Genomic DNA, 27,985 nt, shown 5'->3' on the forward strand with positions numbered 1-27,985 from the left:
ACACACATATATGTAGTGAAGGAGCTGTATGCTAGTTTTATTTGTAAAATACTTTATTCCTAACAGCAAAATACTGTATATTTTATAAAAGTTAGCAAAAATTAATACATTTGAAACAGAAACAAAACTATTTCTACTTTTATTTGATTACTCAATTCTCTTTTCATTATGGAAGCTATAGGTATGCACCAGACTAAAAAATTTCAGCGCCAGACAGATTGTTCAATAAATATATCACTCTACCATTAAAGCCTGTGAAGGACAGTGAAAACGTTTCATCAAGCTACTGAAAAAATATAAGCATTTTTGGCTTCTTCTGAGGTTTGGAACTAGTAATATCTAAAACACAACAAAGTTCTTGGTATTTACAAGAACAATTGTATAGAACAGTAACAGCAGAATTTGATAGTAGCAAACCAGAACAACCAAATTTGCAGTACAACATTTCTAGTAAAAACAATCAGAAATTCAGCCTCTTTAAGATCCTGCAGAAGCCTTCTGCGAGGAGGTGGTAGGGGTAACTTAAATTACTAATTTAATATTTGATAAGGCCATTGCACATCCTAACTTGCAATAAAAAAGCTGATCTAATACTGTATATAAAGCCTGTTTGTTATGAACAGGAGCTAAACTGAGAACAAGTAACTCCACTATTTTATCCTATTGCTAATGAAAAACAAAACCAGGAAATTTTTGCCTTGGAAAGGACAGATTTAGTTAAATCTTGTTCTGCTATGTACACAGGCATACTTTTGGAAGCTACAGCTGGATCAACTTTCAGAGATGAAACTGGTTCCCTGTGTCCGCCTCCTGAGAAGTTTCTTCCTGTGAAAACCTTGGACACTTGAGACTACATTCAGACATAATTCAAGTGGCAAAACCAGTTCACACATCAGAGAGCCAATATGTAGACAGCGAGAGGACTGTGTCACTGATGCTGAAAAAACAAGTAACAGAAAGGCACGTGAATGACAAGAAAATCATCAGTAGTAGTCACAGCGTAGCTTCTCCAGGGAAATATGATGCTTGTCCAATTTGATCAACTTCAATAAAGTGAGTGGCCTGGGAGAGCAGTGGATATTATCTACCTGGACTTGAGGAAGGCCTGTGACACCGTCTCCTGTAAGTTCCTGTCAGACAAGCTGCTGATGTATGGGCTAGACAAGCAGTGAGGGAGACTGGAAACTGGAAGGCCCCGACAGTGACAATCAGCAACACAAAGTCTAGATGAAGGCCAGTGACTACTGGTGTAGCCCAGGGGCCAGTACTGGTTGTGATCCCGTTTAACATCTTCATTAATCATCTGCATGATGGACAAATGCACCTTGGGAAGTCGTAGTGGACACTAAGTTGAACATGAACCACCATTGAGCCCTTGCCATGAAATAGTCTAATGGTATCCAGGGCTATATTAGGAGGATGCTGCCAGCAGGAGGTGATCCTTCTCAGCACTGGTGAGGCCACATTTGGGGTGCTGGGTCCAGCTCTGGGCTTCTCAATACAACAGAGGCACAGACATAATGAAGAGAGTCCAGCAAAGGGCCATGAAGATGATGAAGGGACTGGAGCACCTCTCTGTATCACGAAAGGCTGAGAGCGCTGGAACTGTTCAGTCTGCAGAACAGAAGGCTCAAGGGGGATCTCATTACCGTATAGGAATACCAGAGGAGAAGGTGCAAAGATGACAAAGCCAAAAGGATAGAACCAAGCTCTTCTCAGTGGCACACCATGACAGTACCAGAAGCAAACAGCACAAACTGAAACACAGGACGCTCCCCCTGAACATCTCAAAGCACTTTTTCACTGTTACAGTGACTGAACTCTTGCACAGATTGCCCAAGAAGGTTGTGGAGTCTTCATCCTTGGAGATATTAAAAAACTATCTGGCCATGCTGGTGGACGTCTGGCTCTAGGTCACCCTGCCTGAGCACAGCTAATGGATCAGCTGACCTCCAGAGGTCCCTTCCACACTCAACCGTTCTGTGACTGAATAATCACTGCACATCTTTCAAGATTTTAAGTTAACGAAGGCAGGATGACAAGTCTCTAGAACAGCAGCCTACCCACACAGCAAAGCCAACATGCTTAGCCTTGTAGAACTGAGCGTTAAAAGGTAGGATTATGAACTTGAGAAGGCATACCACAGATGTTGGTCATCTCTGCAAAGCAACAGCACAGCATGTGTCCTTAGTTTTAATTGAAGGACCAATGACTTGAAGGTGATGGAAATTACTATGCGTCAAATCAGAATCAGAATCCAAATCCTCTAGATGAAAGTTGCAGCTGATTTGCATCTTGTGGACATCCAAACCGGTGGATGAGACATATGCCACTAAACAGTACACCAAGCCCCTGAATAAGTATTTTCTTTCATTTTCACCAAGAAAAAACAGAACCAACCACTGAACTGTTTCTTCTGAATGGGTTTTTTTTGTGCTTTTGTAGAGCTGAGTCACAGCAAAGAAAATATTACCAACTGTACTTACATTGCTGGCTGCCTCTTATCCTACAAAGACTGCTCTAGGAGGCCAAAAAAATCATAGAATCATAGAATCACCAGGTTGGAAGAGACCCACCGGATCATCAAGTCCAACCATTCCTATCAAACACTAAACCATGCCGCTTAGCACCTCGTCCACCCGTGCCTTAAACACCTCCAGGGAAGGGGACTCAACCACCTCCCTGGGCAGCCTGTTCCAGTGCCCAATGACCCTTTCCGTGAAAAATTTTTTCCTAATGTCCAGCCTAAGAGAGATAAATGAGAGATAACAAATCAGCTAGATGCAATAAAAAATTCTTTTCATTTTCCGCAGTGGATATTTTTGCTTAAAATATGCATCGTGAAAGCGAATTTAATTTCTCACACATAATGAGATATAGCTGGCTATGAGTCTTCCACCAAGACGCAACATTATTTCCTTCACACATTTCTACCTGTTTCAGCTGACCTGATGTGTAGTGTATCTTTTCTAATCATGTTAACCTTTCAGAGTCAATGAATCAGGAGAAGAAGGTGCTTTTAAGGGAAAGCACATTGCAAATGCTACAGGGCACTGTGGAAGTAATTTCTGAGGACCAAAAATGCTACTTACACAAGGCGTTAGTGTTTCCAAGTCTTTTGCTAACTTGGGTCTCAGGAAATAAAGCTATTAAGTGCTGCTGATAACTCAGTATAGTAAGACAACTCAATGTAATAGGTTACTACATGGGATTTATAAAAACCTGCTAAATTAAGATTTGAGACAAACGTTAGAGAGCTTCAGTCCGTGAGATTGATAGTGTCACTTTCAAATGGCTTGACTGAAGTGGGACTCTGTGGAGGACTCTTTGCATTCAGTCTTGGCACCGCCAGGGCTTTCCGTCGGATTCCAACCTTAGCTTTTTTATGGTCATGTCTGAGACTGCGGATTGTGCTGTTTATTGCAGCCACACATGCCTTCCAATCATATCCTGTTTCCTTTAGATCAAAGGATGGATAATTCTCTTGAAGAAAGTCTAAAAATAAATAAGCATATGATAGTGAGCTATCAATTATTTATGCAAGCTACATACTCTTTTTGCATGTAATTATGCCAAAATAAGTGCATGCTACTACAACAGCACAGCTAAGCGTAACACAAGGCTTGAAGGGCAAAGCTAGAAGGCAAGTATTTTTTCCCCTTTCTGTTTAATTTAAAAATGAGTAACAAAAGGTCTAGGCATAAAAACAAAATATGCAAAGAAAGCATGTAACTGTGTCTGTGGGCTTGATCCCTGGAAGTGCTGAACAACTTTGGCTTCTAACGTGGTCAACCACAGCCCGTTTCAGGACGACTAGTATTTAGCAAGACCAAGCCCTCCTTCAGAGGAACTTTGACACCATATTCACTAGAATTAAACACAGCAATTCAGCATAGCACAGCCATACAGAACAGTGACAGCAAGAGTTTGTTCCTTACCTTACTGCAACAAGATTGGTACACAAATACTTGAGTTAAGCAGCCATGGGAAAAATAAGGTAGACTACTGCACCTTTCTCCCCTTCAACAAGTAAAATGAGTAGTTTTAAAAACAGTTTCTAATTTTTATTTAATTACTGAGGAGTGATTGTCCTTCTGAGCTTACCCGAATTACATGTTTTCTGTAAGCAAGCCTCTAAAATATTTAAATAAAATTACCATTATCACTTGAACAGAGATTGTTACTTACCTCTGAGAGCATTAATTCTGTTGCAGTCCAGTGGGCTCATGCCACGTTCAAGATTACCATATACATTGCTTTTTACCAGCACATCTTCAGTGAACATATGACGAATTAGGTAGCGAGCTGACAACTCTGGCCGAGACTTCCCCTTAGCTACATAAATGACTGAGAAAGGCAACTGAACGTTGCGCCATGGACTTCCAAGAAGTTCTAGAACGCATGTCAGAGAAAAACAGAGGGAGGAGTGAGAAATTTTACTTATCTAATACTGAGCATTCTTCAAAGTGGCTGTATTACACAGTGTCACAGCAAAACTGTGTAAAACTACAGCTAATACTGAAATGCAATATACTGCAGACAAATGTCTAAGTAGCTAAAAACCAATGTAACAGCTCTTCTGACAGGCTTTCTGCAATGTAACCTGCATTATTAATGACTGCTTTCTTAATTGTTCTCATCTCATGTGAAAAGATGATGCTATTCCAACTACACAAGTAAATAAAAGTTCTGCTATTTCAACAGTTAGATCCTGTAAGTGGAAATGGAAAAACAGAATGCATATTTCTTAACTACTTCAACCTGATTCTGCTGCAAATATATTAAAAAAATGCAAAATATGTAGTAACTAAGTAGGTCTGTGGGATCAGACTAACAAATTGTGGGTACAGGAGCAGATCTGATTGAGGCCTAAATTTATCCTGCACGAGTAAATTATTTTCAAGGGCAACTAATCTCATTTTCCTTGAAGCTCTCTAAACGCATCACATGCTGTAAATGGATTTTTTTCCATGCACTTGTATGTTGTCCATTTTTATTTTTTAGAAAAGAATAAAGGCTGCTTTAAGATTTTAACTGTCCTAAGTTGTCAGTTTTACAGAGGTATGTGCTTTTTTTCCTGAAACTGAAATACCAGATATTGTGAGCTAGCTTGCTCCACTAAGGTAGAATATCTACCAAATAAAAAACCTGGGCAGCTGTGAAATAATTCTTTAAAAATAATTATTCAGAGAATACGAACAGGCTATCTTACAGCTGAACCTTCCAGTCTTACAGTGGATATGCATTACAGGACATTGGTAGATGCAAACACATGTTTGGTTAGCCAGATAATGTCCTTGTTTGGTCCCATGAAGACTTACTACGTATACATCAGTTGACTGCCTTGAGAGGTTTAAGAGTCACATAGTTCAGCAAATCCCTTTACTACACAATTTAACCTATAGTAGCATCTTCTGCCTTTCACTGACCATTCAAAATGTGACACACAAATCCAGAAGATGTAGATTTCTTAGTTTACCCATAGGTTCCAAAGAGTGTGTTTTCCTGACAGAAGGTGTATGGAAAGCTTCTGGAAAATTATCCAATTCCGAATTCTGCAGTTTGTCAGTTGTGGAGTTGGTAATTTTCTGAGAGTTTTGAAAATTGCCTTCATTATCTTCATTATGATTTAAATCTACACAATGAGATGTATCTGGAGCATCAGCCACTTTTTCTTTCCCTTCTGTTGACTCCTGAAACATTAAATGAGGTTAGCATGTGCACTGGGAGAATCCTACCAGTTTTCTAATTAGTGTTCCAGTTCATTTCCCATCTAGCATAAATTAGATCCCAATATTTAAAATATAGTTACTCGTCAATTTCAATAATGAAAACCACAGGTGAAACAGATACTAAATATTCACAGATTTGCACAAAAATGTCTAGAAGCAGAAGTAAATGGAGTTACAGGTGTTTTGGGAGTGATGTTTCAGTCAAGTGAAGCTGAAATGTGTGGCTGGTTATATCTGAAGGAAAGCCTGTGAAAACAGTACTTAGCAGCAATATGTTTCAGCTCACAATCAAATTTTACACTGCTTCTGGGCAATATTACAGTGCTTTCCTTTTAGTGTCCTATGCTTTTCCATCTCTTAAATGGATGCTTGACACAGGACCAGAAACAGGCAGAGCAAGAGAAAGGGATATGCTTCCAGTATTCCCCATGTGGAACCAGTGCTGCCATCAGCAGACCTATGCTGAGGAATGCAAAGGCAGATGCTGAGTAATTTCCAGTTAGATGACTCGTACAATGAGGATAATTAATATGAGACAGAAACACAAGCTTAGCACCTAGTAAGTTATCACCTTGAGTCAACTTACTGGTTTTATTTTTGTTTCAGAGCGTAAACAGCGGATCATGGCATTGACATTTGTGATACAGGTTTTCCAGTCTTTTCCATGCTCGCTCAAATCATAGCTTGGAAAGTTAGTTGCAAGAAATTCTGCATATAAATGATAGAGAAAAAAATTTTATGCTTTATGATGAAAACAGTATTTAAAAGTATCCTCATTTAGAAAGAATGAGAAAAAGCTAAGGAATGTCTCATTTACTGTTCTCCATTTAGAAGATTTAGATTTCCAGCTTTATATTAAAGATAGTAAACTCAGGTTTTGAAGTTAAGCAGCACTATGAATTCAAGATGTGCATCTAGACTTTTTTGGAGGTGTTGTGAATAGTGCTTTGATTACTAAGAACTTCCCGGTAGAATTAGGGGAAATGTATGATTTATCATACTAATTTAAAAGAACAAAACAAACACCCAAAATCCACACACAAAACAACAACAAAAAAAACCCACAAAACCCAGTGACAGTGTAATGCTGATGCTGCAATTACTTCATACAATTGATTTCCCATTTTTTACACAGGAAGGAGAAGATTTTTAAGTTCACACATAGATGCAAGAGGATCTCTGTAAATGCGTTGACATTTTAGAACAAATGCCCTCCCTATCATCACCATTTCTCAAACAAACAAGAGAAGTGAACTTAAGAGAAAGAAGAGTATTTAAGAATCACCAGGTAATGTTCTTCCCAAGTATACCATCGCCATAAAAACCCCAAAGCAAAACACAAAGCTGAACCAGCCAAACAAAAAGAACTCCAGAAAACCCATGTAACAGACAAACACAAAGTAAGTGTAATGAAAAATTCAGCATGACAGATGAACACGAAGTGCATTGAACTAGAAGAAATCAGAAATGTTTTATCCACATTGAAGAAAAACAAAAATTGAGAATTACAAAGCAGGTATTTCAAAATGAAGACACAGCAGAGCACATCCACTACCACAACTGTAAGTTCACCAGTTGCTAGATAATGATCAGCAGAAACATACAGAAAAGAACTCCTTGTAAGTTAAAACCTTTGTTAAGTATTAAAGAAGTAGAACTGTGCATTTTGAAAGGTCAAATACCTCTTATGGCAGCAATTTTGTTTGGATCCAATGTTCTGCGCCCTCGTGCACTCACTCCCATAATGCTGCACAGTAATGTTTCCTTGGGGAACAAGACACGTACTAAGTAGCGCGCTGCATACTTTGGTTTAGTCTTTTGCCGAGCTTTCATCAAATAGTTTCCAAGAACTTTTACATTTCTCACTGGGTCACCAACAAATTCTTTTGTAAAACAAAAACATTCATATGAAAAAAAATTTCAAAACCCCAAGCAAGTTGTTAAAAAGAATGCTTTTTCAAGTTTTCACTTGAACCTCTATGGTACTCTGGGTATATGTTCTCTTATCACAGCTAACTCTACTACATATTACTTACCTTTGCTTTTACAAAGACAGGTTTAAAATGTAATAGTAACAGACATCTCTCTTTAATTCACATTAGCTACCAATATAACGCACTGAAATAACAACACCCAAGAGAATACATCAAACACATTAGAGTCCAAAGTATTCAGACTGGCCTATTTTGCACACGTGCAGATACCATACATGTTTTCAAGACAATGATCCATGAAAAATGGCATATCCATACACAGTACTGCTAAATTCCATATGCAGACAGGCATCTGAGTATTTCACCTACTATTTTTGCAGCTGTTCAGCTGCATGAGCTTGTTTTTCAGACCAAAGGCCTTCCATGTAACTCAAAGCATTTATACTTCAGAAAGAAATGCATTAGTTTAAAACATAGTGCTATTTTAAATGAGCTTGTTTATTATAATGCAACAACCTATAGAAATCTTCATTTGCTGTGGAATTAAGAGTTTTGAAAGAAACCAAACCTGGAGAATTTGAGGATAGAAAGGATTTTTCACTGATAAAAACTTCCCTAAGAAAATAACAGTTATTTCCTTCACACAAATACGGTTAAGTTGCTTGCTTAAATGCAAAATGCATACAGGCATATGCCTCACTTAGGTCTACTGGCAATCATTTTAAACACAAGCATAGCACGCATACATTACTTATGACATATACACAGGTTAGAAGTCTCCCCGATGTACTAAACATTCCTATAACTTTTGTTTCAAGAGTTTCAAACAGTATTCCATAATAGAAATGCTTGTAAGGCTGCCAGTTCTGCTCCTTTACTTTTGCTAAATAACAATTTATTTCTTCAGGCACATTTTTTTATAGTAGCAGAAGGTTTTTAGCCTTTATTTCTGAGTATTTATTACAAAGGAACTCACCAAAGCTAGGATTGATGGAGACTGAAGAAGATGGTAGTTCTTTACTAACGTTCACACTGCCAGATGCACTTCTGTAGCCGGCCACCACAGCATTATTTCCCAAACTGGTCTCCGATGGTGCTGGCATCGATGACGATGCCACTGTTGAAGATGCAACGTTAACAGTACTTTCCACAACGCTGGCTACAAGATTTGACTGTGGAGAAAGGTCAGGCATCCTGTTTGCTGCTGTGTATGATGAATGCAATGAATGCGTAGAAACAATAGTAGGGAGTGGTGGGCTCTGCCTATGAATAGGCTGCTGTGATTCAAGCTGAAGACTCTGTGGAACATGCTTTATTGTGGAATTGACCTGAATATGGCCATTTTGTAAAGCAACCCTTATGACTGGGCTATGCCTTCCCTGGCCTGATGAAGAGAGATGAAGACTTGATTCCCTTTCCATGGATTTTTGTACTCTTATTTTTCCTTGAGGGAAATGACTGGAACTTCTGTAGGTAAATCCAACTGGTTTCTGCAAATGTGATTCAGAAAACAATCAAAAGGTTAAATTAGACATATCGGGTCTTTTTTTTTTTTGCAAACCAAAAAGACTAGATTCTACTAATACACTATTGGCAACAGTCACTGTCATGAAGCCAGTGATATCACTTTTTAGCCTTTCCTCTTCTTCCTTTTATTCTTGCACGTTGTTCCAACACTAAGAGTTTATCTAGTCAGCTTCAGTGTTCCTCAAGTATTTTCCCCATTTGGGGTCTTGGCACAACTGCTTTCTAAAATAGCCAAATATATAATGAGAAAGGCAGCTTTGCAAAGACTCTTAAAAGAAGATCTATAAAAAAAGAAGAGGGGAAAAAAAATTAAAATTTGCCAGCCATTTACCCAATCTGCTGAATTTTCAAGGGATGTCTCCACTGCCGTGTTAGCTTCCTTTTAAACAAGGAAAAAAAAACCCAAAAATTTCACTTTCTCTCCTGGCTGCCTCTTCATTCTTTACTTGGTAGCTGAAAGCAATACGCATTCAGATCTTATCTACAATTGAAGATTCCAAAACGACTAAGACAGGTAGACAGACATTCTACACTTTCCACCACTTGGAGTACTTTTATTAAGAAACATATGCATCCTAAATTATCTATTGTAGTTCACAATACAAGTCACTGAGCATGAGCTAACTCACGTAGCTGACACATGTAGGTTTGGGGTTTTGTTTTGTTTTTCTTCTTGTGCTTCTTTTTTTGTTTTGTTTACAGTAATCTGATAATAGTCCACCCTTGTAAGCTTTTAAAAAAAAAAAAATCTATGACCAATACAAAGCCTTATGTGTCTGAAAGCTTCTCCATGTCTCTTGCTGTTGGAGTGGATCTAATAAAAAATCCAGTACCTTTACCACCAGATTTTTCTTATCTATATCCCTAGCCTATCACAGATAGAACAATGGTACAGTTATAAAAAGTCTATAGTATTCCTGATGATTTTAAAGTGCTAGCAGAACCTAAGGAAATGGTTGGGAGGTTGCATTTGCTGACTTCCCCTTTTACACCTTATACCATTAAAAATATGAACATTACAGCAGCTGCAATTACACACGATCAGAGGGAAGGGTAAGAGTGCTGAGGTCACAGGGCCCAAGTGTAGATGACAAGACCGGTTTGTTCCCTGAATCTCATATTTTTGGCTGCGTGGACAGTACAAGCCTGGAATTGTCAATAAAAATGAATTCCCAAATAAAACCTATTGATAACTGACATGCACAAAGAATGTCACCGCTTTTACTACCCTTAAAGCAAATGGCTTTACTGATGCCCTGACATCTCGTGACAGTAAGATCACTTCTGCCACATTAAGAGCTTGTCAGTATTCTTGATAAAGAAAGGTTCTGGATTTTATGACCTTCTTCAAAAATCAGCTGTTATGTTTGCCTTTTAAAGAGCATTGTTACAAGTACAAATATTCTGTCTCCTTAGTTCATAGTGGATTCATCATGTAAGAATAAAATGGATAGCGTGTACACAATACCAAACTTTCTTAACAATTTTGAAAAAAGGCATTTTATTAAAAAAATATACAATTCTACAGTGTAATGGATATGCAACCTTCTTCTGAACTCTAAAAATCAGTTAGTCAATTGAACCAGCCTGGTATACAAATAGAATTTTACAGCATCTATCACAGCATCCTGAATTTGGCATGGGCCACTGGCCATTCTGTGACCTCTGGTCAATAACAAGAGAGGAGACTGAAGCTGGAGGATAAGTTAGAAATCTGGAATAATTTAATTGAAATGGATTTTATGTCTGCTATTTTGCTACTAATTTTAATCTTAGTGAAAGTAGAGGACATTTTTAAAATAAGTATCAGAGGAAGTGAGAGAATTATAGTAAAAATAAATTTCCTAGGTCTTTAATACTCACTGGTTTGAGCAACAGTGGCTTTACACGAGTATGCTGCATTTCTGAGACCTTCCGATGAAGCAGGTCAAATTTTCTATCCAATTTCTGAATGGCATCATACATAGCCTGACAACAAATATAGAAGTGAGAACAGTATTGTTGCACAAGAACTCAATTTAAATTTAGAGAATTAAGGGCAAAATTCCCTCCATAAACTAGGTAAGATCTGTAGATAATATATACATTCTGTGAGCATGATCAGCTTAGGTAGAAAATGCAAATAACAATGGTAGATGTCATAGTAAAAAGAATTTTTGAAGAAGCTTACTCTTGCAACTTTAACATGGCTGACACTTAAAGGTTGTTCTTCCTGCTTACAGCAGATATTTTATTACCCATTTGATATGTTTTATTTTACACTGAAAAGCTACTGACAAGCTCTAAGGTAAGTTATGTATTATGATATGCTACTTTAAGTCTGTAGTTTCCCAGTACACAGGTAAAAGGCTTGTAGGCAGCCACCAAAGTGCAGATTTCCGTATCACCCATGAGAAATATATTTAGAAAAATACAAACTGTAAAGTAGAAGTCCCAACTGGAATTGAATATGGGATGTCCAAGATGTCTGAGATGTCCAAGACAACAAGAAGAGCTTCTTTAAGTACACAGGTGGCAAAAGGAAGGCTAGGGAAAACGTGGGTCCACACATTGGACCTGGTGGCACAGGACATTGTACAGACTGAGGGATTCAATGCCACCTTTGCCTCAGTCTTTATGAACAAGACTGGCTTTCCAGACTCCCAGCTCCCAGAGACCAAGAGGAAAGGCTAGAGCAAGGAATACAGACTAGGTGGAAGAGGATCTGGTCAAGGAATCCTTGACCAAGCAAACTAGACGTAGTTCAAGGGGCCTGATGGGATTTACCCATGACTGCTGAGGGAGCTGGCTGATGTCACTGCGAGGCCGCTCTTGGTAACCTTTGATTGATCATGGTAATGGGAGAAGTGCCCAAAGAGTGGAAAAAAGCAAATCTCACTCCTATCTTGAAGAAGGGCAAGGAGGAGGACCCAGGGACCTACAGGCCAGTCAGCCTCATCTCCATGCCTGGAGAGGTCGTTTAGGTTGGAGAAGACCTTTAGGATCATTGATTCCAACCATAAACCTTACACAGCCAAGTCCACCACTAAACCACATCCCTAAGCATCATGTCTTTTAAATACCTCCAGGGATAGGGACACGACCACTTCCCTGGGCAGCCTGTTCCAATGCTTGACAACCCTTTTGGTGAAGAAATTGTTCCTAATATCTAGTTTAAATCTCCCCTGGTGTGACTTGAGGCCGTTTCCTCTTGTCCTATCGCTTGTGACTTAGAAGAAACCAACACTCACCTTGCTGATTGAGCAGCTAATCCTGGAAACCATTTCTAGGCACATAAATGACAAAAATACCACCAAGGGAAGTCATGGCATGGCTTTATCAAGGGGTTGACCTGATAAACTTCTACGATGAAATGGCCAGCCTAGTCGATAAGGGTAGAGCAGTAGATATTGTCTACATGAACATGAGGAAGGCCTTAAACATTCTCTTCCTTAACATCCTCACAGAGAAGCTGCTGATGTACAGGCTGGATGAGCAGATAGTGAGGTGGACTGGAAACTGGATGAATAGCCTGGCCCAGAGCAGCACAATACCTACTTGAATGTTAGCCAGCAAAATGTACTTGCCACAAAGGTGGCTAATGGTACCCTGGGCTGCACTAGGGAAAGTATTGCCAGCAGGTTGAGGGAGGTAATCCTCTTCTTCCCAACACTGGTGAGGCCACAGCTGGGGTGCAGGGTCCAGCTATGGGCTCCTCAGTACAAGAGAAACACGACTAGAGAAAGTACAGCAAAAGGCCCTGAAGGTGATAAATGGAGCATTTCTTCTATGAGGAAAGGTTGAGTGAGCTGGGAATGGTTAAATCTGGACAAAAGAAAGCTCATGGGCAGATCTCCTAAATGCATACAAATACCTGAGGAGAGGTGGCAAAGAGGACAAAGCCAGGCTCTTTTCAGAGGTGCCCAGCGGCAGGACCAGAGGAATGGGCACAAACTGAAACTCAGGAGGTTCCCTCTTAACATCAGGAATCACTCTTTCACTGTGAGGGTCACTGAGTACTGGCACAGGTTGCTGAAAGACACATGGTCCTGGGCAAGGAGACCTCGGTGGTCCTGCTTGAGTATGAGGGTTGGACAATATGACCTCCAGAAGATCCCTTCCAACCTCAATCATCCTGTGATTCCATGAAAATGAGATGTAAATGATGTAAGAAGAAATCAACTCAAACATGCCTTTCAGAACAAAGATGGCATTGAAATCAATTCCATTGACGCTTTTTATAATCACAGAACAGAAGACAGAATTTGAAAAAACCTATTTATTGTAAGTGTCTGATCTTTAATCCCCAGTGTCAAGTTTTCTTTCAGATGTTAATAATTCATGTTGTCTTACTAAAGCAATCAGGTAAAAACTTTTAAAAAGCATTATTGTAAAGGCCCAAATTTTCAGACATAAAAGCCAGATAAATCAAAGCATTCAAAGTCCATCAGTTATTACTATATGTTACTGTGCAATATAGAAAGCTTTCTTCAGTTTTTTCAGGATTTAGCAATACACACATGCTTACACAGCAATTTAGACATACACTTGTGCCATAACAGTATAAAGGAAACGGACAGCAGAATATTAATCTAGAATTGAAAGGACACTGCCAACTTGAGAATACATATAAGGCACAAGTCATCAGGTATCACTGCAAAAAACACACAAGGACATTATATCTACACAAGTTACAAAGAGTAAATGTGCCTTCAACTAAGTAAAGCAATTTCTTTTGTTGATCTATAGCATAACTAGACTTCATAATTTTTTTGAAAAAAATACATATGGCTATGACAAAAATTGCTAGATGGATTTGTAGAAGATAAAGTTGAAAATAATTTGAAATTCTGTCAATACCAACAGCTACATTTCAATATGATATCCATCTTGTAAAAAAATTAAATATCCTTACACAAAAGAATCTACAAATCCTCCCAAAACTTAGAAATATTTCAAGCAAGCACTAAAAGACCTTAAAATCGGTGTGGATTATACAGGCATTATTAAAAGCCCTTACGTAGCCCTAGGTCAGAAATACTGGGAGAAGAGGATAACACTGGAGTGAAGTAGATGGAAAGTGGCTAGCAGGCAGCAAAAGAGGCTGTAGCTTCTCACCAGCACTACTTGCTATTCACACATTCCCAAACTAGTGGCAAGAACATTAGTCGCACAATCTTAGTCAATTTTCTTGTCAGTGTTGCTGAATATATGCTTAAGGAGGCAAGACATTAATACTCGGCTACAAGCCACTCACAAATCATCCTCCCTAAAGCATAGCCTGCATGTCTTTCATTCTCACAGAGTACTGCAACTCCAGAGTCACATGAGTGATCACCTGAATAATTATAGTACGCTTTTAATTTTCAGTGCAGTGATTTTCGATCTTGCCAGCTACAGCTTCAGAAGTCAAAAGCAAAGAACTCACCAAAACAACATTACCAGGATTTTGGCAGACACTTGGTAAGCCTCATGTGCTTTCAAAAGCTGGACATGTAGAGCAGTCAAATCTCTCCTATTAGTGTGAAACCCTTCCCAATAAATCACTAGACTTTACATTTTGTATTAAATTAGTATGTGAAAAGTATCTTTGCCACCTACAGTGTGAAAAGTTCAGAGAATATGAAGTAGTAGATTATTTTTTTACTGACAACGTTGAGGTTAAATGGGTAACTAACAAATGAACAATCAGATAGGATGAAGCCATAGGTTATCAAATATAGAATTAAACTAACTAAAATTTTTTAAAAGGCATTTCAGAGATAAAGAAAAAAAAATACCTGGCAATAATAGAGGACCTCCATAAGAGTTTTCTGCTGATCTCCAGTGTAGGAAGCTTCAGATACAATACTCCCCTTTTTCATCAAAATAATAAGAAAAACAGTGTAAGCCAGTGATATATGTACAGTCTCAGGATATTACACTAAGCCAATAAAACCCATCTACAAACATCACATGTTATTTTAGTCTACCCCAAAATACATACCCCCGAAGTGTTTTTTTAAACCTATTCAAGGCAAAGGAAAATTAACTTACACATTCATAGTCTGGTTCATACTCATAAACGACACTGTCACTATCTTCATATTCTCCTTCCCCAGCTCTCATCTAGGAAATAACATAAATAACTTTTAAAGTTTTGAATAATGAAACAATTTAAAACATAAACTACAGAAAGAACCTTAGATACATTCAGTAGTACCTATATTCCCTCCCTTGGCTACAAAAGGACCCAAGGAAGTGAGATTTAATACAGTAATCTAATTTATGCGCATGTGGTTAGGTCATATGAATAATCACCTAACTTTATTTTAAGAGCGACTTCTTCTGGTTTAACACAAACCTCTGGCAAATTTATATAATGATATGTATTTTTATTTCGTTATTCTAAGACCAAGAACTTTCTCATCTAACTACATATGTACTATACAGTGAGGCTTATGCAATTATGAGACTCCATGTAGATTTTTACACTAATTTGAAAAATCTATCTGAAAAAAGAGTGTATTTATTTCAATAGGTACAACTCAGCACGCAGAAGCTGTAAAAGTGTCTAAAAGACATAATTTTCTCACAGGTTGAAAACTGCTTTTAGACAGCAATCAACAGTGCCACCAAATGGACAATTCTGACATTTTTCTTTTACTGTATGGGAGCTCTTCCCAGTCTACCAACCATCATTGAAGACATAAGTCTGTCATTGTTGCTGTTTGGTTTTTGGTTGGTTGGTTGGGTGTTGTTTGGGTTTTTTGTTTGTTCGTTTTTCCCAAACAAACTCATGTTTATTCAGGTCTTATGTTAAAAAAGGAAGGTTGGAGGTGGTAGGTGGTATTGCTTTTCTTTGTTTACAACAGGCAGAATTAAACACAGTGGAACTGCTTTAAAGACACTCCAATTGCTGGAATTCAAGAATTAAATATGGTGACATGAACTAAGCTTCAGACTGCCTCACTTTAACAATATACACAGTCTGGCTTTGGACTGAATTGTTCATAGAAGTAAAACTTTAGTCAACACTTAAGTTTCAACTCTTATCGTAAATTGCACAGAGATATTTACTGAAAAATTATGAGTATCTACAAGGGAAATTAGTATAAATTAATATAAGTTACTCTCTGTTGTACACTAACTGTTGGTATACATATGTATAGCATCCAGCACAACAAAGTTTTATTCTTGCTAAAAGCTTCCATGCGCTACATGGATATCCTACCCACACTTCACTGGGATGTTATTAAATGAGCATAGAAAAGTGAATGGAAAACTGCACTCCCAATGACATTGTAACTGACCTCAAAAAAAAAAAAAAAAGGCTACTGTTTGGGGAAACATACCACATTTTGTCTCAACAGAGTAGGGGCAAGTCGTTTTCTTTTATTATGCGAAAACACAAAGTCCATTTTTTCAGGGTTGTAACCATTTCCTCTCTGCGTACTTGCAGAATGGCTCATTTGTGATGCCACTCGTTCAGCTAGGGCCGATAAGCCTTCGCTTCCTGGAAAAGTGGAGAGAAAGCAAAGTACATCAGCAGGTTTTCCACTGCATTAAACGTTTTACTACTTAAAACATGCACTGTCACCCTTTTTTAAATTTCAAACTGCTTGGTTATTTCAAATTTGTTTATTAGCATATTAGTAAATACTTAGTAATACAATTTATTTAGATTTGAAATCATAAATTCAATTTATTATCCTTTCTTTCAAACTCTCTCCAGCCTCTATTTAATTTGCATTGATTTTCACCGTTCATTCTCTGCTTTCATTTCCATGCCCAACTGTATAAAAACACAGAATTAAAACCTCAACAAAGTCCTTTAACTGAAATTCAGGCAATGTAAAACACAGTACCCATTTGTGCAGTCCTCAGCTGTTCCATCCCTACACCTACAGCCCCTTCTCCCAGTTTTGTCACTGAAGCACTGTGCAACAAAAAAGATCTGCTCCAGGTATCTCTTCTGTTAAGCCAGTGTAGGTCAGGGACTAAGAAAGCCAAACTACACACAAGTGGTACACAAAATGCCTCCACTTCTTCACTGTGGGTCTGGCACACAGTTAAAACGCCATTACTGCAGTTTATCACTGCTCTGTCCTGATTCTTTTGAAGCCCACACAATTGCCACACCTAACTTTTGAAGAATGTTGAAGGATTTTCACAGTTAGGAGAAAAGCCACCTCTCTACTGCCAATCTGCCTGTCCATCGTTTATAGGTTTCTACCTCAAACTTTCAGGAAAGGGCTATGGCAGCTCTTTTAAAAAGAGAGAAAAAAACACTCATAAGTGTTTTAGCTATAGATGGACCAAGCACTAAATAGAAAACAAGATACAGATAAGAGAAGATAAGAGAAGACAAGATACAGATAAGAGAATTAAAAGACAGGTAAAGCTTAAGAAGCTAAACAAGACCTCAGAAGGTTTCAAAGAAATAAGCAGAAAAACTTAGCTGGCATAAAAAGGCAACACCAAGTCTCCTCCATACTACGTGCTGTGACGTAGCTTTCTGGAGTTTAGGCCAAGCTGAAAAACAATGGTAGGCAAATTTGGTGGATACCTACAGTAAGTTCCTTTCAAGTAAAAGAGGCTGCATGAGAAAAGTTACACAGGTACTTCTTACTACTTCTGCAAAATAATGGAATTAATTTCATGGCCCAACATCACGGAAGTGAAGGAAAAGAAAACTAACCCAATGGGATAAATACAAGGTAAGAGAAATATTGAGAAGCAAAGACAACTGCTTTTATTTTATGCACTGGAAGAGGAACAGCCGGGGCAAGACAGAAAAGTAATAATATATTCAGTATTATAAGCTAGAAAAAAAATTCTTTTCATTAAGAGCCCAGAAAAATGTAGTAGCAGAGCTGACAGATGCTACCTAGGCAAATATGTGGTAGATTTAGATTAGTGCAATTAATATAATTTTGAAATTACAATCAATAGCTGAGTAGAAAAAAAACAAAGGCAATCGCTTAATATTCTCTTAGATGAATATTATAACCTACCTACCCTCCCACACAGCTTCAGAGTTTGTTTCCTTTCCCAGATCACCTCACCCCTCTGTCTCCACCGCACAGACCAAGCTGGCACTCATCTCCTAGCACTGGGCACCCGCGGGACTGACAGCCTGGGAGATGGCAGCACCCTGTGGGACCAATCAGGCAAAAGGATATGCAGAAAGTAGTAGGGGAGTAGAGCAGCAGGATTAACACACTGGCACAATGTAGTCCCTCTAACGTCATGTTTTCTACAGGCAAACCAGAATGCCACTTCACCTGGAAAAACACTAGGTCCCTGGTTTAATTTCATTTTAAGCATCTTATGCTAATGTTAGATAGCAGTCCTTCTGATTAGCTTCCCAAATTTAGATTTGGGCACACATATGATGACCCCCACTCCACTCTCCAGCAAAAGCGATAACAAGTTTGTCGTCATAAATGGATAAGTAAAAAGCATAACAGAAGTGTTCCACAGCAGGTGGGGAGATGTGAAGACCTAGATATCTATCTTAGTGATGTTGAGCTTGCTCTGCTGAGACAAAAGTGAAATAAACTAGCTTGGACAGGCAGAACCAGATCTGAAAAAAAAAGGCACTGCTCTACAAGACATCAGCCCAAGATGGTGGTTGAATAAAAACAATCAGAGATTTTCAGTTCAAAGAGTTAAGTTCAACAGCTATTCCAGATAAACTAAGCCATGTTCTGGTAATACATCTCACTATGCTCTGTTAACTAGACAATACCTAACACTAAAATAATCTACAAGAGAAGCTGTAAGGCCAAAAATGACAAAATCATCTTTTAAAACTCCGAAAAATCAACTATACCCACTCATCATAATTCCTTTGCTGGTAACGAAATAATTACTTACGAGGGCCGACACAAAAAAAAACCCAAAAAACCCCACCAGACTAACCCAACAACTTGGGAACCAAGAGTGGAAAGGGAGAGACAAATAGGTGGTTGTAGAACATGGTCTTAACGTGACATGTTTAAACATGTTTAACAACTGCTTCACTCAGTACAAGTGGATGTGTCTCCAAATATAGATGTTTTCTTACCCTTGGCTGGAAAACATTGGTGTGCAGGAGTGAACAGCAAGCTAACATCAAGTTTCTTGTAAAACTGAAGAAATCCGCAACAGAAACTTTTCAATTATTGACTGAGGTTTACAGTGGAGAGAACCCAAAGATCAAGTCAGTACTCAAAGGAACCCATTTTTTGTCAGTAGAAGATGTGAACACAAAACGAATGGAGACTCTCAACATCCTTTCAGAAAATCGTCCGCGGAACTACTTTGAACGCTGGCAGCATTGTATGCAGCTGTGAGTCAACTCAGAAGAGAACTATTTTAAAGGTGATTGTAGTTGATTTAAATAAAAAGAGTTACAGGCAATGTGTTAGGGTTTTTTGTTTCAGACTGTGTACTGAGGTCAGCAATTGTCTATGACAGTTTCTTGTGCGGGAAGTTTTATTTTTGTTTTGTTAAAAAACCGGCTGAATTAAAAAAAAAAATCTAATAAGTGCCATCACTTAGTTACAGTCATTTTCCTTGCTAACTTGGTAATTCTGCTGCTGAGTTTATTAAATGCTTTTAACGACTACGACAAAATTTGTCTGGGCAAATGGAGAATTGGGCAAGATTTCTGAGAGACTTTGATCTTGTATGTTACAATAACTGCAATGAATTAAAGACAATCACCAAAGGCTACTTTCAGCTACTAATTTATTACCTTAAACAACCACCTTGCTATCATTGCACATCTGTACTCCCAGTGCTCCACTAAATTACACTGAATAGATTATCTAAAAACTCATTTTTTGAGTTAGATTCTTCCACGACATTTATCTTCCAAATCGCTTGCTAATTTATTCCTAGGAATACTTACTTTATAAGTAAAAAACTTCCTAAAACACATAGCTTCACTATTAATAAAGTAATAACTAAAAAGGTCCCTCTTTTTAAATGCATTGCCAGGCAATTTCTATGAAGTAACTTTCTAATAAAATGTGTTTTAAAGATACGGGCAATACAGAAAGCATTCAAGACAGCAATATTGAAAATACAGCATTAAAACTAGTCATTAACTATTAGATCACAATAAAAATGAACAGTGATTACCATAGGCAAGTTCAGCCACATGGTTAACGGCACTGTTTACTTCAGAGTTTTCTTCCACTGACATGCAATCTTGTGTGGATGGTCCATTTTCTTCATGGTCAATAACCACTGCTTCATCATCCTCAACATTGAAGGAGAGATAATCTATTAGCACACGCAGAAAAAGAAACAGGTAAGACTTGACACCATTCTGTGTATCAGATGACAACTACAGCTCTTGTATCGTATCTACCTGTATTGTACCACAGGCTAATTAAAAAACAAGTTTAACTTCAGCATCTAAGTGTGAAGTCACTTTTACACACTGGCACTGAGGTTTTAACACACTAGAAGGGAGGCAGCTTACTATTGCTTAGTTGGTGGGATTTCTGAAACTATTCAGTACCTAACTTTTCCTGCAGTGCCCAGCTTTAACAGGAACAGCTATAAGCCAGTAAAAATGCCACAGTTTACATTCAAGCATATGACAAGACATATTAATTTTGTTTTGAAATTTTACTTTCATAAATAAGAAACGCTTAATATACTTGCAACAAATCAGTCTACAACTCCTAGTGGTGCATTTCGTACTCAAATCATACCAAACATCAACTCCTAATGAGATTCTGTGCAGAAACACTGAAATGCAGATCTCCAGTACCAATCCTTTTCCAATTAAGCATACTACATCAAGAAAAAATGTCCTCCTTTCAGAATAACTGTATTTTACCTATTATAGCTAGATCTGGTGGCTTTGGAAGGTTAAAGAATGGAATGGAATTTATTCTTGATGAAACAAATTAATGGATGGAATCATACCGTGAACTACTAAGGTTAGGAAATAACACTTAAATTCAGCCAGCACACATGCACAATGACACACTAACTATAAGAGCATATGCCTTATTTTCCACAGGATCTCTACCCTGTTCAGTGCACAGGATGAACTGATCTCCAGGAATGAATTTGGGCTGTAGGAGTGTAAGAATGGTCTGGTTCTCTACTCTTTTATGAACAATTCACTCCAAATCCTGCTCTCTTACCTCTCTTCCCATTTCTTAAAAGACCATAAGGAGGGAAAGAAACTGAATTCCACAGGTCATAAAGTTTTCCCTCTGGCCCATCTAATCCCGAAGAAAAAAAATACGGCAGGGTTTGGATTTGGCTGTAATCTGACTAGAAAGGACTTCACCAAATAGAAGGGTCTGTTCAGAAACACTCAACAACTGCCATGCAGTCAACAGCTAAGTTTACAGTAGTAAAGCCAAAAATCTAGCTGGAGCATAGCTGCCCTGCAAAAAGGAGTTCAGCTGAGTGGACATGAGCTTGGATATGCTGGTCAGGCTCAGAGAGCTGTTCTTGGCCAGTTTTAATTAGCTGCATAGAAGTAAACAGCAGGACTACTCGAGAACTTAATTTAGAAGCAGCTTTTAGCAAAACACTTCAGCGTTGTTCTCTGACTGAAGTCCACTGCAAGCCAACTTGAGTTATTTGCATGTGTTGAATTATTTAACTCCTTCATAGGCATAAATTTTTTTGTTGACAATCATTTAGTAGTCTACCTACTTTAGGAAGGAGTTAACTGAGAGTCAGTAAAAGCGCATCTGCAATGCAGCATGTGGGAACAGAATCCTCTCTACTCTTTTTTCCAACCAATACATGCCAGGTTACTGTATGGCCTGATAAATGTCCTACTTATAGCTGGGTCTCTGCGGCCCTGCAATCATCTCTCTGTCCCTACACAGAGTAAGCAACACAAGGTGTGCGTTACCTGTGCAACCTTACAATGCACTGAATTTACCCACATACTCATAACCTTTGCCACAAATCTCATGCCTCACTTTGTCCCACTGGAAATGAGGCAGGAAAATCAACCCTACCTGACCAGCAACTGTATCACTCAAATCTACAGCAGAGTGAGTAATGGGTATAGAAGAGAGGAAGCTCTGTGAAAGAAGCATGTAGAAAAGACAAAGCAGCACCATCTGGACTAGAGGAAGGCCAGTATGATCAGAAGTCAAGAGTATCCACAGCTGGTTGATAATGAAAGCAAAGCACAGTCTTCCATACCTTTCACCGCTCCCCCTTAAATGTTTCAAAATCAAAATTACAACAGCGCAGTGGACTCTAGGCAGAAAGTGTTTCCAAATTCTGTCACTACAACAACTCACAGCTGGAGGATAAACATAAACCAAACAGGAAAATGCCAGAAGGAAAAACACCTCACTTCCAAAAATTATCTAATGAATTACAACACATTTCTACAATGATGTACAAGCAACACAGCAACAAGAAACAGTCTCTCAAAATTTTCAACCTCTAAAGATGGCAGTCAGGGTCCTTCTTGCTGAACATGGCTGCTCTCATACAGGGAAAGGAAATTATTCCCTCTCAAGAACAGCCAGGAAATTCCCTACATCAACAGCCAGGAAATTTTGAGATTAGAACACATCTCCACAAAGATTTATCAACATGACCGGTCACAGCAACAATAAGAAAAGCTGATCCAAAAAATGCAGACCCTCCTGTTTTGCACCAAGCACTTCTTCCTTTTCCCAATGTATTCTAGTTGCCTTGTCTCTAAAGTCAGTGGGCAAATTTAAATGCCTTTGCTGTAGATTGACTAAGTTCATCACCAAGAGAATGTCTGTGCTCAAAAATACCTCGCTTAGAAGACCTGTCAACAAATATTAAGTAGTTTAAAAAAAAAGGTGGTGGTGGTGAGAAATAGTTCTCACCTTATAGTCTTACAAGTATCTTATTCAGGCAAAGGAAAACTGTAGTCATTCTTACATGTGAGCACAACTTTCATAGAATCATAGAATAACCAGGTTGGAAGAGACCCACCGGATCATCGAGTCCAACCATTCCTATCAAACACTAAACCATGCCCCTCAGCACCTCATCCACCCATGCCTTAAACACCTCCAGGGAAGGTGACTCAAACTCCTCCCTGGGCAGCCTGTTCCAGTGCCCAATGACCCTTTCTGTGAAAAATTTTTTCCTAATGTCCAGCATAAATCTCTCCTAGCGGAGCTTGAGGCCATTCCCTCTTGTCCTGTCCCCTGTCACTTGGGAGAAGAGGCCAGCACCCTCCTCTCTACAACCTCCTTTCAGGTAGTTATAGAGAGCAATGAGGTCTCCCCTCAGCCTCCAACTTTGCTCATTCAAGTACAATCTTCACACCTTCAAAAACTTGTGACAAAATAATTCCAGCTATTTACTCAATCTTAAAGAAACTGCAACTTATTCTCATAATCAATTCTAATTATTTCTGATGCTTCTTAAAAGTACTAGCAATATGGAGTAATACCATATATATACACCACAAACCAATATGAAATACATATCTGCCTCTCTCAAGTAGAAACCACAAATTGCCATATTCTGCAATTAATTTGTACTCCTGAAAAAAAAATAAACAAAAATCAAGCCATCAGGGTAGTTTTCACTTGTAACCTGAATGAAGATGCAACTGCATTTCTTGTGCCAAGTTAATAACTTCATTGCATTAATAACTTCACTGACACAAAGTATCATGACATAGATATTTAGACATTTCCAGTACATCTTGAAAGGAAATTATAAATTTAAAAAGTGTGATTAGGAAATTATTTTCGGTTTATATATTTTAAATAAGGTTTTTACTGTGAAATGAATTACACGTTACAGTAAGACATACCAGGCTGGTTTATCCGATAACTGGGACACGTTACTGGTTTAAGAGATCTCTGAATTTCTGCTTGAAAATTGAAGTGACAATCATCTAAAAATAGAAAACATCAGCAAGCTAAATTCCTTCTCAATGCATGCTCTGGGTTATGTGGTATATATACACGATAACTTATTCAGTAAGGCAGTAGGATGTGCTATAGTATAAAGCAGAAGTTCACAAAAAAATGTTGTACAGAAAAATATTTGTAGACAGAGCAATATTGTGAAGTGATCAAATTAGAAAGCGAAGACTAGAGGTGTACTTTTTTAACTTGTAAGCTGTTTATGTTCACCGTTTAGAATTTTTCAACCAGGAACTCTTCTTTGCTTCTGCAAAAAGTTGCCAGATAGCAGGTATTTGTAGAAAGTTAACTTAAACTTGAGTCCAGCTTTCATGATTTACATGCAAAAATGTCCAACTGTGTCTAACTCTGGATCAGAAGTTACGTTACTAGATTATGTTAGTTTTTATATATCAAAGTAACACTGAGCATCATAAAGAATTTATTTCCAATAGCCAGCAGAGACATATATATAAAAGCAACTATGACTTGAAAATTTTGGCTTTGAAAACCCTGACAATGATCAACACACTCCTGCAACCAAATGACTGCTTATCTTTTTACTACTGCTTGATCACCCATCCCCTAATAGTATAGGTTTTGGTGAAAAGAGCTGAAGACAGAAAAAAAATGGGAAACATAATGAAAGATGATGAGAACCAAACTGCAATATAAAGAAAATGGGGGGGAGAGGAGGAGGTGACGGAGTACCGACATGGACAGACCACCAAAATAATTTAGAGATGGAAAGATGACACTCAACATAAAAAAACATTAAACAAAAGCGAATTAAAAAAAAAACTCCACAAAAAAACAAAACCCCAAAACTAAACACAAACTCTTTCAAAGCTGGAGTTAAAAAGAAAAGACAAACATAGAAGCCAAAAAATAAAAAGGCAGCAACAACTACAAATTACATACCAAAGCAAACCAAGCAAAGCAACTACCCAAACAATTGAAAAATATATCAGGGAGTTTGCCTAGGTGTAAACTGAGGCACAAAAGGAGAGCCAGCTAGCATTAACTTGGACCGTTACTAAATCCTGTTCTATTTATGGCCTGGCACTTATGCTAACATATATAAAAAAAAAAGAACTAACACAAGGGAGAGCACAGTGACATCAGTGTCATGATACCTTTCAGGGCAGCATTCCATCCCAGCTTCAAATAATCCTTTGCATACGAACTTAATCTCACTGACGACGTAACTGAGAGTTTTAATCACATTTCTGCATACTATGATAATCAAAGCTACAAAGCATAGAAATACAATCAGATCTGATGCCTCAGCTGAAGCCTGAAGACGAGCTGACAGACTACTTTTCTTTCCCCAAGTACATTACTAATTAAATACACTGCATAAGCCAGTGGGGTAAGGAAGGACTTGTACTGAGTCAGTCATTACCTGATGAATGCTCTTGGTTTTTAAGAAACAGAAATGCAAGTAACCATGAGGTATGAAATGGTAAAGAGACATGGATGAGAGAGCTGAAAGCACTGAGTAGTTCCAAATCCTATCCCAGCATCTACTACAGAGTTCCTGAGGGCTGCTTGCAAAAAATCACTAAAATAAAATCAAACTTTTCACAGAAATCCAGTGGTCATTTTAAAAGAGTTCAGTTAGACACATTTCTGTACTACTGCACACTTGATCTCTGCACTCCCAGGTGCAGCAGCCAGCCACGGAAGCTACGTGTAAGACAAAATAGATTTCATAAAGCTGCTTAAATACTGTACTCAGAAAGATTGGGTTCCATCCACCTCAAGTTGTATCCTTGAATTTACCATACTTCTGAAAATTTTGTCCTTAATCTTGATAGGTTGTCACACATCACAGACAGCAGAAAACTCTATCAGAGATAAAATACTTATCAACAGTCTCTGAACCACGAAACAACAGTTTATTCAGAATGCTGAAGTCAGAATTTGCATGGCTGACATTTGCAACAGATTAAGACAATGGTATCATCTATCAAGCAAATACAAACCAATTACTACGGTGAAAAGTGGAATAATAAAACCATGTTTCCCCTGACTTTAGGTGTCATATTTGGATTACTGAAATGCTAAGATGAAAACTCAAGGTAAAAGAAGCCTCACAGAGAGGGCTCTGAAGTTTAACAAGATGTGAACTCATACTGCACCATCTGACTGAGGAAACAGCACATCTTTTCTACTTCCAGTGATTTAGTACAGTCTTGATATTTGTTAGGAATACCAAGTTATAGACAAAGCCGATCAGGAGACCAAAAATTTTGGGGGAAAAGAAGAAGGAATAGACACGCAATGTGTTACCCTGTACATTTGCTTCATCAGGAGTGTATAAGGATCGCTATGCTCCCACCCTCCAGCATCTCAATCCTACTCCTTTATTTCATTCTAACACTTGTATAAATGCACGGTGGCCAAAGTAAACAGAAATAAAACAATTGATTTTTTAGCTAGAGAAGCTCCCTGAACCATAAAGTCACAAGGAAATTGGGCATTTGGGCAAGCGACAACCAGAACCTATTGAGGGTAGAGGTTTGTGACAGCAACAAGAGGCTAAATGAGTTCAAAGTGACGTGAGACTGTGCAAACATCGCTCCTGAACAGCAAGGTGAAGCAGGTAACTTATAGAAATGTACTAGTTGTGACCCTAAGTAAGTGATGCCCACCCACTCCTGGCACACAGGAGTCGCACCAGGCATTAGGTCTTTGAATGGGAAGATCATAGAATCACCAGGTTGGAAAAAACCCACCGGATCATCGAGTCCAACCATCCCTATCAAACACCAAACCATATCCCTCAGCACCTCATCCACCTGTGCCTTAAACACCTCCAGGGAAGGTGAATCAACCACCTCCCTGGGCAGCCTGTTCCAGTTCCCAATGACCCTTTCTGTGAAGAATTTTCTCCTAATGTCCAGCCTAAACCTCCCCTGCTTGAGCTTGAGGCCATTCCCTCTTGTCCTGTCCCCTGTCACTTTGGAGAAGAGGCCAGCTCCCTCCTCTCCACAACCTCCTTTCAGGTAGTTATAGAGAGCAGTGAGGTCTCCCCTCAGCCTCCTCTTCTCCAGGCTAAACAACCCCAGCTCTCTCAGCCGCTCCTCTTAAGGCCTGTTCATAAAGCTCATAAAGCTCGGGCATCTCTCTCTAGGAGCACCCCTCGTCTCTGCTGCTACCCAGGGTTTTTATCTCAGTAACCAGAGCACTCGGGAACCTGCCAGGGCCAAAGGAGGCTTCGCACCAAAGCCTCCCAGCGTTTCCCCACCTCGCTCACCCACCGTCCGGCAACTACGGCGAGCGAACGCCTCTCCCCCCACAACCCGCGGCCGCCACCCTGCTCCCAGGGGCCGAACCAAGCTGCGGCTCGGCCGCCGCTTCCCAGCAGGAGCCTCCCAGACAGAGCAGACAGAGCCCTGCTCCCAGCCCCGGGGGGAAAGCCCAGACAGCAGCCCGCGGGGACCGGACGGGACTGGGCGAGAGCCAATGGGGGCGGCAGAGGCAGCGGCTCGGCCAATGGCAGCCGCTCCGCCAATGGCATCAGCAGAGGCAGCGGCGCGGCCAATGGCTACAGCCAATGGCTACAGCCGACGGCAGCGGCTCAGCCAATAGCAGCGCGGCGAGGCGGCGGCCCGGCCAATGGCAGCGCGCGGCCGCACCGCAGCCGCCCAATCGCGTGCGGGGGCGCCGGGCGGGGCGCGGCTCCGCCGAGACGCGTCTCCGCTGCCGCGAGCGCTCACCCGCTCCCCCTCCCCGGCGGGAGAGACCGGAGCCCTTACCCTCCTCGGACATGGCTGGCCGGGCTGCTCCGGGCGGGCGGGAGCGCCGAGCCGGGCGGAGAGGCAGGTGCGGCCGGGACGCGGCGTTGGAAACGGAAGCGGCTTATCCGGAGCGAGCGACGGAAACCGCCGGCAGCGACCGCGGCTGCGCGGGGCGAGCGGGGCCGGCGGGGCGGGGCCGG

General features: G+C 39.5%; 1 protein-coding gene across 3 annotated transcripts; it reads right to left on the minus strand.

The window, feature by feature from the left end:
* BEND2 (BEN domain containing 2) lies at positions 1-27,943 on the minus strand. 3 transcript variants are annotated; one of them, XM_069874420.1, is made up of 13 exons: positions 27,804-27,943; positions 20,285-20,428; positions 16,507-16,667; positions 15,209-15,280; positions 14,953-15,027; positions 11,057-11,161; positions 9,525-9,572; positions 8,643-9,156; positions 7,415-7,615; positions 6,319-6,440; positions 5,480-5,693; positions 4,189-4,392; positions 1-3,495 (listed from the first exon to the last, which is right to left on the minus strand). In XM_069874420.1, the coding sequence occupies exons 1-13, from the start codon at positions 27,814-27,816 to the stop codon at positions 3,260-3,262; spliced, it is 2,109 nt and encodes a 702-aa protein (XP_069730521.1). In that variant the 5' UTR covers positions 27,817-27,943; the 3' UTR covers positions 1-3,259. The 3 variants fall into 3 exon arrangements, with proteins under 3 accessions (XP_069730521.1, XP_069730530.1, XP_069730537.1); XM_069874429.1 differs by lacking the exon at positions 9,525-9,572; XM_069874436.1 differs by lacking the exon at positions 20,285-20,428 and having other exon boundaries at positions 27,804-27,927.
* Positions 27,944-27,985: the final 42 nt, after the last annotated feature.

This window comes from Phaenicophaeus curvirostris, chromosome 1 (genome assembly GCF_032191515.1).
Source record: "Phaenicophaeus curvirostris isolate KB17595 chromosome 1, BPBGC_Pcur_1.0, whole genome shotgun sequence".
Lineage (NCBI taxonomy): Eukaryota > Metazoa > Chordata > Aves > Cuculiformes > Cuculidae > Phaenicophaeus > Phaenicophaeus curvirostris.

Coding starts and splice junctions, on each gene's coding strand:
- BEND2 (XM_069874420.1), bottom strand. Junction 11,162..14,952: donor AGGTCCTCTATTATTGCCAG/GTATTTTTTTTT, acceptor ATTTGTTGTCAG/GCTATGTATGATGCCATTCA. Junction 7,616..8,642: donor CTCCATCAATCCTAGCTTTG/GTGAGTTCCTTT, acceptor GTTTTACAAAAG/AATTTGTTGGTGACCCAGTG.